This window comes from Phocoena sinus, chromosome 10 (assembly GCF_008692025.1).
Source record: "Phocoena sinus isolate mPhoSin1 chromosome 10, mPhoSin1.pri, whole genome shotgun sequence".
NCBI classification, from domain to species: Eukaryota; Metazoa; Chordata; class Mammalia; order Artiodactyla; family Phocoenidae; genus Phocoena; species Phocoena sinus.
The window spans coordinates 50,903,859-50,923,054 of record NC_045772.1 but is presented as its reverse complement, the minus strand read 5'-3'; the positions used below and the strand labels follow the sequence as shown (position 1 = coordinate 50,923,054).

Below are 19,196 nucleotides of genomic sequence, written 5' to 3'. Positions count from 1 at the left end.
TATTTATTTATTTAAACAATTTGCTCTTTATATTATAAACTTAACTTAGCAAGCTTTTTTAAATTGTACAGTGGTTTACTCAGAATTGAATTAGTGAAAATTTAAATGATTTTTATTGAGGATTTATTGTAGTTGCCACAGTTCTTCAAGGTATATCCTTCCTCCTTAGCAGCTTTCACTCTGCATGTGAAATTGACATTCAGCTTTATCTGTAAGCCTGTCCTCCTTTGTGTGTCCCCATCTCAGTTCCTATGGGTTAGTGTTCATTCACATGTTACATTATTCTTTTTTTAAATGCGCTCATGTAATAATAGGATTCTATAAATGCCTTTTTGGCTTTTTTTTTATTATTATAGAAATCGTTTATATTCCTTAACAAAAGTCAAGTGATACAGAAGTGTTTGAAGTAAAAATTATTTCCTTTAATCATCCCCTGTCCTCTTCCCCTGAATCAACCCCATAAAGGTCACGTCTATAGGAAGAGCTTGGAGTTTCTCTTTTTAAACCGTATTATATCCATACACAGACATATATTAGTTTTACATAATTTGGTTTATAAGCTGTGTATTGTTTTTTGAGTTGTTTTTTTTTTTTTTTTTCCTGCGGTACACGGGCCTCTCACTGCTGTGGCCTCTCCCGTTGCGGAGCACAGGCTCTGGACGCGCACGCTCAGCGGCCGTGGCTCATGGGCCCAGCTGCTCCGCGGCATGTGGGATCTTCCCGGACTGGGACACGAACCCGTGTCGCCTGCATTGGCAGGCGGACTCTCAACCACTGCGCCACCAGGGAAGCCCTGACTTGTTTTTTATTACACATGTTGTGAGTAATTTATAGATAATGTTTATCCTCTCCACAGCTTACTTAGTTCATAGTAGGTATTAGTACAGATGAAGAGAGTGAGACTAAGATGGTTAAGAAACTGGCTTTCTTTGCCACTCCATTTAGATCTACCTAAAATATGTTTAGTTTTATTTCTGGTACCCATTCTTTACATTAATGAGAATGTACTTAAAAAAAAAAGTTGTTTCAGAATGGTAGTGGAGCTTAGCTGGAGCTGTTTTCTATCTTAATTGTAAACTTCAGCTGGAAAATGAGCCTCTTCTTTAAGAGAATTGAATAAATTACTCCTTAGAGAGGCATATAGTATTTTTTCGTTAATAATTAAGTGTTATTCCTTAATACTTAAGTAATAAGTATTTCTTAATAAATTACTCAGTTATTCCCATTATTGAAAGGTACAAAGGCCTAAGATAGGCTTCGTAGCTGGGCTAGAATTCCAGAGATGTTAAAATATGAGAAGAAAATGCGTATCTTAGAAACAGTGAAGTACAGCGTATGTATTGATCTGGGAGATGTAGAGAGAGTGAACAAAGCAAGGAGCAGAACAGCGTGATCCTGTATGTGTGAAAGAAACCAGTGTTTTGTGAGACCTTTGGCAAGCGGGGCTTGGCTGGCGGTGAGCTGAGTCTTGGACATTTTTTAATGATAATCTTTCCTTCATCTGAAAAATGAAGGGCTCAGCGAGCAACTGATTCAGTCTTCCTAGAGCAGGGATCAGGGCTTTTTCATTCCCTTGTGATTTATCTGCTACGAGGGACCCAAAAGCCTGGAATGTTTTTACCCCAATTTTTATTTCTTCTGCCTCTCCTGAGAAATGTTCCCCAATTTGTAACATTGCTGAGAGAGGTTAGAGGAAGCCTGCTTCTCAGTGCTCTGTGAAGGACAAGCTGTAAGTGGACATTATCACTGTCAACGATCTGAGCTCTAAAAGAGGGAGGCTGGTCACACTACCCCACTGGAAAATTTCTTTTACTTCCAAGAGCCTCAGTTTCAGGTTGTAACAAGGATGTAATCAGTGGTGCTAATTAAACTACTTAATAGCTGGTAAGGTCTAGTCACTCTTGGAATGGATGCCCTTCCTGTGTCAGGGTTAACCTTTTAGTTGCTGAATCATGGGGACATCTGGGGGCTCTGGAGGAAGGAAAGACATGGCTGGGGTGGGAGGGAGGGCACTGTGGTGTTTGGGGAGTAGCCATTTTCTAGTTAAAACAGAAATATCTCCATATGTTATACTGGTATGTAAAAGCTAAATGTCGGCCCTGTATATAATAATACATACATCATGTGAGTATTGTGAAGATTAAAGATGAAATCACATACGCAAAGCATATAGATTCTCAAATTATAACTCATGACCACTAGTACCACCAGAACTTAAGACAGAAAGAAGTCTTACGTTAGTAGTTATGTTACATATTTTGTCCTCTTGCTCATACTTTAAAGTCAGCATTCACAAACCATCAGTAAATATGCAGTGGTGATATTACAGATTAGGAGCTGTCCTGGCTAGTGATTGAGGATAGAGTGTCTGGAACTGTCACCTTCATTCTCTTTTCTCTTGCCCCTGGCTGATGAAACAAATGAGGTTGATGCTCCCATGGTGAACTTGTATCCCATTTGGTGAGATGTTTTCCTGGACCCCTTAGCAGCAATTCTGAAGTAGTTTCTCCATTGAAACAATGTTATAATTTAGTGCTTTGCTGTGTTAACTTTTTTCTCTTGAATTATCAGATTTATATTCTGCAGTTAGTACTTTACTCAAAGAAAAGGACCTAGAAGATGCAAAAACATCACAATTTATTGCATTTAGAAGGTAAAGCATTTACAAAATTTTGGTGTTTTTAATGAAGCTTTTAAATCTCATACCTTATGAATCTAGGTGCTGTTGGAATGGGAGACTGGTAGTTCATCACTGTGAATTCTCTCTTATTTTGAGGTATTTCTTGGGTACGTCCAGCAGAAGGCAGTTTCTAAAGAGGGCTCTTCCTTTTTATTGGCCACGCCTTGCAGCTTGTGGGATCTTAGTTCCCTGACTAGGGATCGAACCCAGGCCCTCGGCAGTGAGAATGCTGAGTCCTAACAACTGGACTGCCAGGGAATTCCCTAAAGAGGTGCTTTTTCTACCAAATATTATATTTGGTAACTCATAGGAAATCTGAGTGGAAGAAAGGGTTAAGATCAAAATTACAAAATACTTTTCCTGGAGAAAGTCCTAGAAACTTTTTTTTTTTTAAGATTTATTATTTATTTATTTATTTTTATTTTATTTTTGGCTGCGTCGGGTCTTAGTTGCGGCGTGCGGGCTCTTCGTTGTGGTGCGCGGGCTTCTCTCTAGTTGTGGCGTGCGGGTTTCCTCTCTCTAGTTGTGGTGCGGAGGCTCCGGAGCGCGTGGGCTCTGTAGTTTATGGTACGCGGGCTCTAGTTGAGGCGAGTGAGCTCCGTAGTTGTGGCACGTGGGCTTAATTGCCCCGTGGCATGTGGGATCTTAGTTCCCCTACCAGGGTTTGAACCTATGTCCCCTGCATTGCAAGGCAGATTCTTTACCACTGGACGACCAGGGAAGTCCCAGTCCTGGAAACTTTTGATAAAATCCAGTATCTCATAATTGTTGGTAACAGAAATCCACACAAAAGAGGTTCCATTAAGGTGACCCTTGTATTTTTCTGTGTTCCAGGCAGGACTGTGACGTGATCAACACCTGCTGTTGCAAGCACTACACGGGCCGTCTAATCAAGTAAGGACAGTGCTTCCTGGATTCGCCATACTTTTGTTTGTTTTGACATTTATCACTGTAGCCGCATATTTTAAAATCTTTTTTCTCCTTTGTGAAGTCAAATGATATCTTCAATTAAATATAATATATATCCTTAGGAATTGACTATTTGGTAATCAGGGTAATAAGAAAAATAAAGAATAAAATTGTCCCTGTGGTTTCCTACCTCTAGCTTCTCCAAGATGAGTGTGGAGAATTCAGGGCAATTTTTCAAGTTAGAATGTGTGTGGAATGTGTACAAGAACCTTAGCAATAGGGTGCCTACAGAGAGCACCTTAGGTGGACTTTTATCAGGGAAATAGGAGCATAGAAAAGCCACTCTATCCACACGTAGGACAGACTAACTCACTTCTCTGGCATTTATCAATACCTACTCTTTATTAAGTGCAGAGAACCCAGAGAAGTGTAAATTACAAGAGGAGCTCCCTGTTTATTGAGGAAAGACACAAAAATCCATGATAGGTAGCCCAACAAAGGGTTGAAAAGCATAAGTTTGGGGCCATCCAGTCTGGGTCCCAGTAACTGTGATCTTGGGCAGGTAATTTCACCTTTCTATGTATGTAAAAGAGGACACTTACCCAGAATTTCCCTCATAAAGTTGTAGTAAGGATGTAATGAAATAATATACCTAAAGCACTTACCACGGTAACTGGTATTATCACCAGCACTTATTTGATTTGCTGCTATTATTCTGATAATATAATTATCAATAGCAATATGTGTAACTGCTGTAAGACTTGAATTGGGGTAGTGATTAGAGAGATTGGAGAGGAGAGGATGGATTTAAAAGGTAGAGTCAATAAGATTTTTGGTAACTTTTGTAATATAAAGGCAAAGAGAGACATCAGCCTTTACGCCAAGATTTCTAACTTTGAAAAAATTCCACTGGGAAATGTCACTGAGTTTGAGGTGCTGTAGAAAGTGTAGATAGACCACAACTGAGGGAGCCTGATTTCTTGTTGACCTTTGGAGAACAAAAGTGACGTAAAGAGACTGTGGAAATAATTTTGAGAACTGGATCAGATCCGAGTAAGAGTCAATGCTTAAAGAAAATGAAATTGAGGTTTTCCCAACTCTGATGCTGTATTATCATTTTCTAACCCAGAAACCATCAGAATAGACTTGAATTTGGAGTTGGTGATAAAATCTGTTGTACCAGGAACGCGTATCTCTCAGACTTACTCCCTGAAAATACCTTCAACAGCCAACAAAATAATGAACTAAAGGCCAGTGGCGAAGACTTTAATGGTACTCCTCATGGTTTTGCTAAAAATAAGCATGACTTTGAAAGTGGTATTCGACTCTGTAATGGAGAAGTATTTTTCATAACAGAGGTAAATGATAACAGAAAAATAGTACCTTTTCACCTATGAGGGATAGATTTAGTTTCCTTTTATTGCCCGAGGATTGATTCAGAATTTAATCATATCAGAGCTGGCATTCTTCTTCTATAATTTTTTGTTAAGGATTTTTGCATCTGTGTCCATGAGGGATCTTGGTTTGTAGTTTTCTAGTGACAATCTTGTCCGGTTTTGGTGTCTGACTAACGCTGGCCTCATAAAGTGAGTTGGGAAGCGTTCCTTTCTCTTACATGTTCCGGAAGACTTTGTGAAGAAACATCTTTGATAAGTTTGAAGTGCTTGAGTAACAAAAACAAGGGACAAGTGACACACTTATTATATTTTACAAAGCATCACTTGCTTGGTTGCTGTGTAAATGTAGGAACTATAGAAGTGGTCACCTTGAATTTGTCCTCATTGTATAAATACACTTATAAACTTACACGTTTATTCTTTAAAATCTGTGAGGAAAAGTAAACTCTTTGCAAAAAATACATGCAGACTTACATAGTCAGTGCAAGAAGTGAAATGTATAGTCTTCAAAATAAGAAAGACAACACAGACTGTTCTCCAAAGAGTCAAATTAAGGTTAAATTTCAAGGACCAAAAACTTCCATTTGTGGTTATTAAAATATTTGGGTATGTCTGTATTCAGTTGATGCTCAAGCATAGATTTTAAGCTTTTTGAAATTCTTAACAATTATACATGCTATTTTATTCATAAGGTGTTCAACCCCAAAACAGACCTTTACAGTGTACATATTTGGAAACATACAAAACAGTTATTTGTTTTGATGACAGGATAAAACTGATATAACTTTTGGAAAGAAAAGATTTTTGACCATTAATAATATGGCTGGCTTCGAAGTAACTGTGGATTTTGGGAAACTAATGCAGTATTGTAACATAAAACATGCATGGGCAAGAACTATTCACACTTTTCAGGTAAGAATGGACTTTAATAAAGCAATTTAAATAGCTTGCCAAGATAGAGTATCTTGCATTATTTTCTTCCTAAGTTTTGTTGCTTTTATTATTTTTTTAATTAGGAAACAAAATACACAAAAGTACAGAAACTACTGTACAGACACTAATGTTTTGCACTCTCTGCTTCAGAGCTGTCTTTATTTTCTGGATCTAAGACATAGTTAAAGCCTCATCCTGAAGGCCTTCCCATGTCTCCCAGGAAAAGAGCGGTCAGGACCAGAATAACTGAATTTCCCTCTTGCTTCCGTCTCCAGTGTCACTTGGCATGGCACTCTTACTGATCTTGCCTTTATTTAAAATTTTGATATTTTTTTCATTGTGGATCTGTTTTGCTCTAAATTTTAACTTTTAAATTATTTTCTTAAACTGAAATATAGTTGACTTACAATGTTTCAGGTGTATACAAAAGTGATTCAGTTATACGTGTAAATATATATGTATATATATTTTCAGATTCTTTTCCATTATTGGTTATTACAAGATATTGAATATATCAGTAGTGCTCTGTGCGATATAGAAGGTCCTTGTTGTTTATTTTATATATAGTAGAGTGTATCTGTTAATTCACAATCCCTAATTTATCCCTCCCCACCCCTTCCTTTCCCCCTTTGGTAACCATAAGTTTGTTTTCTATGTCCGTGAGACTGTTTCTGTTTTGTAAATAAGTTCATTTGTATCATTTTTTTAGATTCCACATGTAAGTGATATCATATACTTGTCTTTCTCTGACTCACTTCACTTAGTATGGTAATTTCTAGGTCCATCCATGTTGCTGCAAATGGCATTATTTCATTCCTTTTTCTTTTTTTTGGCCGCATCGTGCAGCTTGTGGGATCTTAGTTACCTGACTAAGGATTGAACCCAGGCCCGGCAGTGAAAGCACCGAGTCCTAACCACTGGACCGCCAGGGAATTCCCTATTTCATTCTTTTTTATGGCTGAGTAGTATTCTGTGACATACCACGTCTTCATTATCCATTCATGTCGATTCACATTTAGGTTGCTTCCATGTCTTGGCTATTGTAAGTAGTGCTGCTGTGAACATTGGGGTGCATGTATCTTTTCAAATTAGAGTTTTCTCTGGATAGATGCCCAGGAGTGGGATTGCTGGATCATATGGTAATTCTATTTTTAGTTTTAGTTTTTTTTTTTTTTAATTTTTAAAAAATGCAAGTAACTTTATTTTTTGTCCATGCTGTGTGGCTTACGGGATCTCAGTTCCCTGACCAGGGATTGAACCCACACCCTCAGCAGTGAATGTGCAAGTCCTAACCACTGAACCGCCAGGGAATTCCCTATTTTTAGTTTTTTGAGGAACTTCCATACTGTTCTCCATAGTGGCTGCACCAATTTACATTCCCACCAACAGTGTAGGAGGGTTCCCTTTTCTCCACACCCTCTCCAGCATTTATTGTTTGTAGACTTTTGGATGATGGCCATTCTGACTGGTGTGAGGTGATACCTCATTGTAGTTCTGATTTGCATTTCTCTAATAATTAGTAATGTTGAGCATCTTTTCATGCGCCTGTTGGCTATCTATATGTCTTTGGAGAAATGTCTGTTTAGGTTTTCTGCTCATTTTTTGATTGGGTTGTTTGTTTTTTTGATATTGAGCTGTATGAGCTGTTTGTATATTTTGGAAATTAATCCCTTGTCGGTTGCATTGTTTGCAAATATTTTTTCCCAGTCCATAGGTAGTCTTTTCATTTTGTTTATGCTTTCCTTTGCTGTGCAAAAGCTTTTAAGTTTAATGAGGTCCCATTTCCTTATTTTTGCTTTTTTTTTCCATTGCTCTAGGAGATGGATCCCCAAAAATATTGCTGTGATTTATGTCAAAGAGTGTTCTGCCTATGTTTTCCTCCAGGAGTTTTAAAATATCTGGTCTTACATTTAGCTCTTTAATCTGTTTTGAGTTTATTTTTGTATATGGTGTTAGAGAATGTTCTAATTTCGTTCTTTTACATGTAGCTGTCCAGTTTTCCCAGCACCACTTATTGAAGAGACTGTCTTTTCTCCATTGTATATTCTTGCCTCTGTTGTCATAGATTAATTGACCATAAGTGCATGGGTTTATTTCTGGGCTTTCTATCCTATTGGATTGATCTGTGTCTTTTTTGGTACCAGTACCATACTGTTTTGATGACTGTAGCTTTGTAGTATAGTCTGAAGTCAGGGAGCATGATTCCTTCAGCTCCATTCTTCTTTCTCAAACTTGTTTTGGCTATTTTGGGTTTTTGTGTTTCTATACGAATTTAAAAATTTTTTGTTCCAGTTCTGTGAAAAATGTCACAAATGTCAAATTACCAAATGCTGGTAATTTGATAGGGATTACATTGACTCTGTAGATTGCCTTGGGTAATATGGTCATTTTAACAATATTGATTAAATCCAAAAATATGGTATATTTTTCCATCTGTTTGTATCGTCTTCAATTTCTCTCATCAGTGTCTTACAGGTTTTGGAGTACAGGTATTCTGCCTCCTTTTTAGTCCTAGGTATTTTATTCTTTCTGAAGTGGTTATAAATGGAATTGTTTCCTAATTACTCTTTCTGATAGTTTACTGTTAGTGTATAGAAATGTAACAGATTTCCATATATTAATTTTGTGTCCTGCAGCTTTACTGAATTCATCAATGAGTTCTAGTAGCTTTCTGGTGGCATCTTTAGGATTTTCTAGGTATACTATCATGTCATTTGCAAATAATAACAGTCTTACTTTTTCCTTTTCAATTTGGATTGCTTTTATTTGTTTTTCTTCTCTGATGCTGTGGCTAGGACTTCCAAAACTGTTTAATAAAAGTGGCGAGGTGGGGTATCCTTGTCTTGTTCCTGATCTCAGAGGGAATGCTTTCAGCTTTTCACCGTTGAGTATGATGTTAGCTTTGGGTTTGTCATATATGGCCTTTATTTTGTTGAGTTATGTTCCCTTTGTGCCCACTTTCTGGAGAGTTTTTTATTTTTTTAAATTTATTTATCTTGATTGCTGAGTTTCTTGGTATCCTCTTAAGTTTTGTACCCAAAGCAACTGGCTCATTTGCCCTCCCCTCATCCCAGGCCTTCCCACCCTCCTCAGAGGTGATTTCTGACCTGAATTTGTCTGTTCATATAGAAACAAGGTAACCAAGTTTTACATAAGTGGTATTGTATTGATTATATATATTTTTACAACTTCTTTTTTATTTATTTAACCAACTTTATTGGGGTATAATTTACAAACACATTTTAATTACAAAGTGGGATGGGTTTTGATAAATGTATCCCCTTCCTCTACCCTTGTGAGGTAATTACTTTTGATTTGGGAATAATTTTAGATTTATGGAAGAGTTGGGAAGTTAGTACAGAGAGTTCCCGTGTACCCTTCGCCCAGCTTTCCCTAATATTAGCATCTTATATAACTATGGTATATTTGTCAAAACTAAGAAACTACTATTGGTACAGTACTATTAACTAAAAAATACACTTTATTTTGATTTCACCAGTTTGTCCATTAATGGCCTTTTTCTGTTCCAGAATCTTATTCTGGACACCACATTGCATTTGCTGCAACTTGCTTTTCAACTTTAATATTTTTTAATTCTCACAAGTTATTTGTGGCTCTGTTATTTATCTCATTGTTTTGAACTCCTCTCTCTGCCATTGTGTTGTTTTGGTGACAAGGCTGCATCCATTTTCTTTTTTTTTAATATAAATTTATTTTATTTATTTATTTTTGGCTGCGTTGGGTCTTTGTTGCTGTGTGTGGGCTTTCTCTAGTTGTGATGAGCGGGGGCTACTCTTCATTGCAGTGCGTGGGCTTCTCATTGTGGTGGCTTCTCTTGTTGTGGAGCACAGGCTCTAGGAGTGCAGGCTTCAGTAGTTGTGGCTCACAGGCTCACTAGCTGTGGCACGCGGGCTTAGTTGCTCCGCGGCATGTGGGAACCTCCCAGACCAGGGCTTGAACCTGTGTCCCCTGCATTGGCAGGTGGGTTCTTAAGCACTGCACCACCAGGGAAGCCCCCACTTTCACTTTTTTTTTTTTTTTTTTTTTTAAACATCTTTATTGGGGTATAATTGCTTTACAATGGTGTGTTAGTTTCTGATTTACAACCAAGTGAATCAGCTATACATATACATATGTTCCCATATGTCTTCCCTCTTGCGTCTCCCTCCCTCCCACTCTCCCCATCCCACCCTTCCAGGCTGTCACAAAGCACCGAGCTAATATCCCTGTGCCTTGCGGCTGCTTCCCCCCAGCTATCTACCTTACTACGTTTGTTAGTGTGTATATGTCCATGACTCTCTCTCGCCCTGTCAAAACTCACCCTTCCCCCTCCCCATATCCTTAAGTCCGTTCTCCAGTAGGTCTGCGTCTTTATTCCTATCTTACCCCTAGGTTCTTCATGACATTTTTTTCCCTTAAATTCCATATATATGTGTTAGCATACGGTATTTGTCTTTTTCTTTCTAACTTACTTCACTCTGTATGACAGATTCTAGGTCTATCCATCTCATTACAAATAGCTCAATTTCATTTCTTTTTAAGGCTGAGTAATATTCCATTGTGTATATGTGCCACATCTTCTTTATCCATTCATCCGATGATGGGCGCTTAGGTTGTTTCCATGTCCTGGCTATTGTAAATAGAGCTGCAATGAACATTTTGGTACATGACTCTCTTTGAATTTTGGTTTTCTCAGGGTATATGCCAAGTAGTGGGATTGCTGGGTCATATGGTAATTCTATTTGTAGTTTTTTTTTTTTTTTTTTTTTTTTAAACATCTTTATTGGGGTATAATTGCTTTACAATGGTGTGTTAGTTTCTGCTTTACAACAAAGTGAATCAGCTATACATATACATATGTTCCCATATGTCTTCCCTCTTGCGTCTCCCTCCCTCCCACTCTCCCCATCCCACCCTTCCAGGCTGTCACAAAGCACCGAGCTAATATCCCTGTGCCTTGCGGCTGCTTCCCCCCAGCTATCTACCTTACTACGTTTGTTAGTGTGTATATGTCCATGACTCTCTCTCGCCCTGTCAAAACTCACCCTTCCCCCTCCCCATATCCTTAAGTCCGTTCTCCAGTAGGTCTGCGTCTTTATTCCTATCTTACCCCTAGGTTCTTCATGACATTTTTTTCCCTTAAATTCCATATATATGTGTTAGCATACGGTATTTGTCTTTTTCTTTCTGACTTACTTCACTCTGTATGACAGATTCTAGGTCTATCCATCTCATTACAAATAGCTCAATTTCATTTCTTTTTAAGGCTGAGTAATATTCCATTGTGTATATGTGCCACATCTTCTTTATCCATTCATCCGATGATGGGCGCTTAGGTTGTTTCCATGTCCTGGCTATTGTAAATAGAGCTGCAATGAACATTTTGGTACATGACTCTCTTTGAATTTTGGTTTTCTCAGGGTATATGCCAAGTAGTGGGATTGCTGGGTCATATGGTAATTCTATTTGTAGTTTTTTAAGGAACCTCCATACTGTTCTCCACAGTGGCTGAACCAATTCACATTCCCACCAGCAGTGCAAGAGTGTCCCCTTTTCTCCACACCCTCTCCAGCATTTATTGTTTCTTGATTTTTTGATGATGGCCATTCTGACTGGTGTGAGATGATATCTCATTGTAGTTTTGATTTGCATTTCTCTAATGATTAATGATGTTGAGCATTCTTTCATGTGTTTGTTGGCTATTCTGTATATCTTCTTTGGAGAAATGTCTATTTAGGTCTTCTGCCCATTTTTGGATGGGGTTGTTTGTATTTTTGTTATTGAGCTGCATGAGCTGCTTGTAAATTTTGGAGATTAATCCTTTGTCAGTTGCTTCATTTGCAAATGTTTTCTCCCATTCTGAGGGTTGTCTTTTGGTCTTGGTTATGGTTTCCTTTGCTGTGCAAAAGCTTTGAAGTTTCATTAGGTCCCATTTGTTTATTTTTGTTTTTATTTCCATTACTCTAGGAGGTGGGTCAGAAAGGATCTTGCTGTGATTTATGTCATAGAGTGTTCTTCCTATGTTTTCTTCTAAGAGTTTGATAGTTTCTGGCCTTACATTTAGGTCTTTAATCCATTTTGAGCTTATTTTTGTGTATGGTGTTAGGGAGTGATCTAATCTCATACTTTTACATGTACCTGTCCAGTTTTCCCAGCACCATTTATTGAAGAGGCTGTCCTTTCTCCACTGTACATTCCTGCCTCCTTTATCAAAGATAAGGTGTCCATATGTGCGTGGGTTTATCTCTGGGCTTTCTATCCTGTTCCACTGATCTATCTTTCTGTTTTTGTGCCAGTACTATACTGTCTTGATTACTGTTGCTTTATAATATAGTCTGAAGTCAGGGAGCCTTATTCCTCCAGCTCCTTTTTTCGTTCTCAAGATTGCTTTGGCTATTCGGGGTCTTTTGTGTTTCCATACAAATTGCGAAATTTTTTGTTCTAGTTCTGTGAAAAATGCCAGTGGTAGTTTGATAGGGATTGCATTGAATCTGTAGATTGCTTTGGGTAGTAGAGTCATTTTCACAATGTTGATTCTTCCCATCCAAGAACATGGTATATCTCTCCATCTATTTGTATCATCTTTAATTTCTTTCATCAGTGTCTTATAATTTTCTGCATACAGGTCTTTCGTATCCTTAGGTAGGTTTATTCCTAGATATTTTATTCTTTTTGTTGCAATGGTAAATGGGAGTGTTTTCTTGATTTCACTTTCAGATTTTTCATCATTAGTATATAGGAATGCCAGAGATTTCTGTGCATTAATTTTGTATCCTGCTACTTTACCAAATTCATTGATTAGCTCTAGTAGTTTTCTGGTAGCATCTTTAGGATTCTCTATGTATAGTATCATGTCATCTGCAAACAGTGACAGCTTTACCTCTTCTTTTCCGATTTGGATTCCTTTTATTTCCTTTTCTTCTCTGATTGCTGTGGCTAAAACTTCCAAAACTATGTTGAATAAGAGTGGTGAGAGTGGGCAACCTTGTCTTGTTCCTGATCTTAGTGGAAATGCTTTCAGTTTTTCACCATTGAGGATGATGTTTGCTGTGGGCTTGTCATATATGGCTTTTATTATGTTTAGGAAAGTTCCCTCTATGCCTACTTTCTGGAGGGTTTTTATCATAAATGGGTGTTGAATTTTGTCGAAAGCTTTCTCTGCATCTATTGAGATGATCATATGGTTTTTCTCCTTCAATTTGTTAATATGGTTTATCACATTGATAGATTTGCGTATATTGAAGAATCCTTGCATTCCTGGAATAAACCCCACTTGATCATGGTGTATGATCCTTTTAATGTGCTGTTGGATTCTGTTTGCTAGTATTTTGTTGAGGATTTTTGCATCTATGTTCATCAGTGATATTGGCCTGTAGTTTTCTTTCTTTGTGACATCCTTGTCTGGTTTTGGTATCAAGGTGATGGTGGCTTCGTAGAAGGAATTTGGGAGTGTTCCTCCCTCTGCTATATTTTGGAAGAGTTTGAGAAGGATAGGTGTTAGCTCTTCTCTAAACGTTTGATAGAATTCACCTGTGAAGCCATCTGGTCCTGGGCTTTTGTTTGTTGGAAGGTTTTTAATCACAGTTTCAATTTCAGTGCTTGTGATTGGTCTGTTCATATTTTCTATTTCTTCCTGATTCAGTCTTGGCAGGTTGTGCATTTCTAAGAATTTGTCCATTTCTTCCAGATTGTCCATTTTATTGGCATAGAGTTGCTTGTAGTAATCTCTCATGATTTTTTTTATTTCTGCAGTGTCAGTTGTTACTTCTCCTTTTTCATTTCTAATTCTATTGATTTGAGTCTTCTCCCTTTTTTTCTTGATGAGTCTGGCTAGTGGTTTATCTATTTTGTTTATCTTCTCAAAGAACCAGCTTTTTGTTTTATTGATCTTTGCTATTGTTTCCTTCATTTCTTTTTCATTTATTTCTGATCTGATTTTTATGATTTCTTTCCTTCTGCTAGCTTTGGGGTTTTTTTGTTCTTCTTTCTCTAATTGCTTGAGGTGCAAGGTTAGGTTGTTTATTCGAGATGTTTCCTGCTTCTTAAGGTGGGCTTGTATTGCTATAAACTTCCCCCTTAGAACTGCTTTTGCTGCATCCCATAGGTTTTGGGTCGTTGTGTCTCCATTGTCATTTGTTTCTAGGTATTTTTTTATTTCCTCTTTGATTTCTTCAGTGATCACTTCATTATTAAGTAGTGTATTGTTTAGCCTCCATGTGTTTGTATTTTTTACAGATCTTTTCCTGTAATTGATATCTAGTCTCATGGCGTTGTGGTCGGAAAAGATACTTGATACAATTTCAGTTTTCTTAAATTTACCAAGGCTTGATTTGTGACCCAAGATATGATCTATCCTGGAGAATGTTCCATGAGCACTTGAGAAAAATGTGTATTCTGTTGTTTTTGGATGGAGTGTCCTATAAATATCAATTAAGTCCATCTTGTTTAATGTATCATGTAAAGCTTGTGTTTCCTTATTTATTTTCATTTTGGATGATCTGTCCATGGGTGAAAGTGGGGTGTTAAAGTCCCCTACTATGAATGTGTTACTGTTGATCTCCCCTTTTATGGTTGTTAGTATTTGCCTTATGTATTGAGGTGCTCCTATGTTGGGTGCATAAATATTTACAATTGTTATATCTTCTTCTTGGATCGATCCCTTGATCATTATGTAGTGTCCTTCTTTGTCCCTTTTAATAGTCCTTATTTTAAAGTCTATTTTGTCTGATATGAGAATTGCTACTCCAGCTTTCTTTTGGTTTCCATTTGCATGGAATATCTTTTTCCATCCCCTTACTTTCAGTCTGTATGTGTCTCTAGTTCTGAAGTGGGTCTCTTGTAGACAGCATATATAAGGGTCTTGTTTTTGTATCCATTCAGCCAATCTGTGTCTTTTGGTGGGAGCATTTAGTCCATTTACATTTAAGGTAATTATTGATATGTATGTTCCTATTTCCATTTTATATATTGTTTTGGGTTCGCTACTATAGGTCATTTCCTTCTCTTGTGTTTCGTGTCTAGAGAAGTTCCTTTAGCATTTGTTGTAAAGCTGGTTTGGTGGTGCTGAACTCTCTCAGCTTTTGCTTGTCTGTAAAGGTTTTAATTTCTCCATCAAATGTGAATGAGATCCTTGCTGGGTAGAGTAGTCTTGGTTTCAGGCTATTCTCCTTCATCACTTTCAGTATGTCCTGCCACTCCCTTCTGGCTTGTAGGGTTTCTGCTGAGAGGTCCGCTGTTAACCTTATGGGGATTCCCTTGTGTGTTATTTGTTGTTTTTCCCTTGCTGCTTTTAATATGCTTTCTTTGTATTTAATTTTTGACAGTTTGATTAATATGTGTCTTGGCGTGTTTCTCCTTGTATTTATCCTGTATGGGACCCTCTGTGCTTCCTGGACTTGATTAACTATTTCCTTTCCCATATTAGGGAAGTTTTCAACTATAATCTCTTCAAATATTTTCTCAGTCCCTTTCTTTCTTTCTTCTTCTTCTGGAACCCCTATAATTCGAATGTTGGTGCGTTTCATGTTGTCCCAGAGGTCTCTGAGACTGTCCTCAGTTCTTTTCATTCTTTTTTCTTTATTCTGCTCTGCAGTAGTTATTTCCACTACTTTATCTTCCAGGTCACTTATCCGTTCTTCTGCCTCAGTTATTCTGCTACTGATCCTATCTAGAGTGATTTTAATTTCATTTATTGCATTGTTCATCGTTGCTTGTTTCATCTTTAGTTCTTGTAGGTCCTTGTTAACTGTTTCTTGCATTTTGTCCATTCTACTTCCAAGATTTCGGATCATCCTTACTATCATTATTCTGAATTCTTTTTCAGGTAGATTGCCTATTTCCTCTTCATTTGTTAGGTCTGGTGGGTTTTTATCTTGCTCCTTCATCTGCTGTGTGTTTTTCTGTCTTCTCATTTTGCTTATCTTACTGTGTTTGGGGTCTCCTTTTTGCAGGCTGCAGGTTCGTAGTTCCCGTTGTTTTTGATGTCTGTCTCCAGTGGCTAAGGTTGTTTCAGCGGGTTGTGTAGGCTTCCTGGTGGAGGGGACTAGTGCCTGTGTTGTGCTGGATGAGGCTGGATCTTGTCTCTCTAGTGGGCAGGTTCACGTCTGGTGGTGTGTTTTGGGGTGTCTGTGGCCTTATTATGATTTTAGGCAGCCTCTCTGCTAATGGGTGGGGTTGTGTTCCTGTTTTGCTAGTTGTTTGGCATAGGTTGTCCAGCACTGTGGCTTGCTGGTCGTTGAGTGAAGCTGGGTGCTGGTGTTAAGATGGAGGTCTCTGGGAGATTTCCGCTGTTTAATATTATGTGGAGCTGGGAGGTCTCTTGTTGACCAGTGACCTGAAGTTGGCTCTCCTACCTCAGAGGCAGAGCCCTGACTCCTGGCTGGAGCACCAAGAGCCTTTCATCCACACGGCTCAGAATAAAAGGGAGAAAAAGTAGAGAGAATTAGTAGAAGTATGAGGAAAGAAAGAAGGAAAGGAGGAAAGGAAGGAAGGAAGAAAGAAGCAAAGAAGGAAAGAAAGGAGGGAGGGAGGGAGGGAGGGAGGAAGGAAGGAAGGAGGGAAAGAAGGAAAAAAAGACAGAAAGAAAGATGATACAGTAAAAATAAAATAAAGTATAATATAGTTATTGAATTAAAAAATATTTAGAAAAAAAAAAAAGGGACGGATAGAACCTTAGGACAAATGTTGGAAGCAAAGCTATACAGAGAAAATCTTACACAGAAGCATACACATACACCTTCACAAAAAGAGGTAAAGGGGGAAAAATCATAAATCCTGCTCCCTGAGACCACCTCCTCAATTTGGGGTGATTCGTTGTCTAAAGGAGGGAGGGAAGGAAGGAAAGAAAGAAAGAACGAAGGTAAAGTATAATAAAGTTATTACAATTAAACTTAATTATTAAGAAAAAGAATTTTTAAAAAAAAGTCATGGACGGATAGAGCCCTAGGACAAATGGTGGAAGCTAGAGTATACAGACTAGATGTCACACAGGAGCATACACGTACACCTTCACAAAAAGAGGAAAAGGGAAAAAAATCATAGATTTCGCTCCTAAATTCCACCTCTTCAATTTGGGATCATTCCTTGTCTATTCAGGTATTCCACAGATGCAGGGTATATCAAGTTGATTGTGGAGCTTTAATCCGCTGCTTCTGTGGCTGCTGGGAGAGATTTCCCTTTCTCTTCTTTGTTTTCACAGCTCACAGGAGCTCAGCTTTGGATTTGGCCCTGCCTCTGCGTGTAGGTCGCTGGAGGGCGTCTGTTTTTTCGCTCAGCCAGGACGGGGTTAAAGGAGCCGCTGATTCGGGGCCTCCGGCTCACTCAGGCCGGGGGTTGGGGAATGGGGGTAGGAGGGGCACTACGTGCGGGGCGGGCCTGCAGCTGCAGAGGCAGCGTGACGTTGCGGCAGAGGCCGGCGTGACGTTGCACCAGCCTGAGACCCGCCGTGCGTACTCCCGGGGAAGTTGTCCCTGGATCCCGGGAACCTGGCAGTGGCGGGCTGCACAGGCTCCGCGGAAGAGGGGTGTGGAGAGTGACCTGTGCTCGCACACAGGCCCCTTGGTGGCGGCAGCAGCAGCCTTAGCGTCTCCCGCCCGTCTCTGGGGTCCGCGGTTTTAGCCGCGGCTCGCGCCCGTCTCTGGGGTTTGCGCTTTCAGCCGCGGCTCGCGCCTGTCTCGGGGGCTCGCGCCCTCAGCCGCGGCTCGCGCCCGTCTCTGGAGTTCCTTTAAGCAGCGCTCTTAAACCCCTCTCCTCGCGCACCAGGAGACAAAGAGGGAAGAAAAAGTCTCTTGCCTCTTCGGCTGGTGCAGGCTTTTCCCCGAACTCCCTCCCGGCTAGTCGTGGTGCACTAACCCCTTCAGGCTATGTTCAAGCCGCCAACCCCAGTCCTCTCCCTGAGCTCCGTCCAAATCCAAAACCCGAGCCTCAGCTCGCAGCCCCGCCCGCCCCGGCGGGTGAGCAGACAAGCCACTCGGGCTGGTGAGTGCCGGTCGGCACCGATCGTCTGTGCAGGAATCTCCCCGCTTTGCCCTCCGCACCCGTCGCTGTGCACTACTCCGCGGTCCCGAAACTCCCCCCTCTGCCTCCCGCAGTCTCCGCCCGCGGAGGGGCTTCCTAGTGTGTGGAAACTTTTCCTCCTTCACAGCTCCCTCCCACTGGTGCAGGTGCCGTCCTTATTCTTTTGTCTCTGTTTTTTCTTTTGCCCTACCCAGGTACGTGGGGAGTTTCTTGCCTTTTGGGAGGTCTGAGGTCTTCTGCCAGCCTTCAGTAGGAGTTCTGTAGGAGTTGTTCCACGTGTGGATGTATTTCTGGTGTATCCGTGGGGAGGAAGGCGATCTCCGCGTCTTACTCTTCCGCCATCTTCAAGGTCCCCCCCCACTTTCATTTTTATGTAGAAAATTTTATAGGTTAGACTATATCCTCTAATAGTAGGCAAACATTAATTAGCATAGGGTTTTTTTCCCAAAGTGGATGGTGTTTTATTTATTAACTTACCCCACCCCAGTTCCAGAAAGAATTTGAAATGGCTTACAAAAAGTGCCCACAGTTGAGCATGATTTTTTAAAATATAAAGAAATGCATGTCAGGGACTTCCCTGGTGGTGCAGTGGTTAAGAATCCGCCTGCCAATGCAGGGGACACTGGTTTGAGCCCTGGTCTGGGAAGATCCCACGTGTCGCAGAGCAACTAAGCCCGTGCGCCACAGCTACTGAGCCTGTGCTCTAGGCGCCGCAAGCCACAACTACTGAGCCCACGTGGCACAACTACTGAAGACTGCACGCCTAGAGCCCATGCCCCGTAACAAGAGAAGCCACTGCAATGAGAAGCCCGCGTACCACTATGAAAAGTAGCCCCCACTCACTGCAACTAGGAAAAGCCCTTGTGCAGCAATGAAGACCCAACGCAGCCAAAAATAAATAAATAAATAAATTTATTTAAAAAGAAAAATGCATGTCAAGTGGAAAATAAAGTTAAACATGATAAAAGGATTACTGCCAAGAGTGGATTGAATGCTGATATGCATACTGTCCTATTTGCGTGTTAATGTAGACTGCAGATTCAGCTTTTAAGTTCCCTTAAGGCCAAAGTTCCCAAAGCGAAGAGAGAAGCAGTCAGTTGACTCTGTCTATTAGGTTAAAGTAAATGAACAAACAAACAGTTGTTGAGAAGGGCAAATATTCCTAGCTGTGAGATCTGGGAGAAATTTCTCCCATGGATTTTTATGATGGGGACTCTGGAATTCTGGAAACTCATATTCTTCAATTTTGGGAAATTTTCTTA

The 19,196-nt window shown here is 39.7% G+C and overlaps 1 protein-coding gene across 2 annotated transcripts in view; it reads left to right on the top strand.

The window, feature by feature from the left end:
* Positions 1 to 19,196, top strand: part of HELB (DNA helicase B) — a 52,682-nt gene that overhangs the window by 21,699 nt on the left and 11,787 nt on the right. For both annotated transcript variants that reach the window (XM_032645740.1, XM_032645741.1), the window contains exons 8-11: positions 2,572 to 2,653; positions 3,515 to 3,574; positions 4,719 to 4,947; positions 5,755 to 5,898. In XM_032645740.1, coding sequence (XP_032501631.1) covers positions 2,572 to 2,653; positions 3,515 to 3,574; positions 4,719 to 4,947; positions 5,755 to 5,898 — 515 coding nt within the window. The remainder of the gene's footprint in view (positions 1 to 2,571; positions 2,654 to 3,514; positions 3,575 to 4,718; positions 4,948 to 5,754; positions 5,899 to 19,196) is intronic.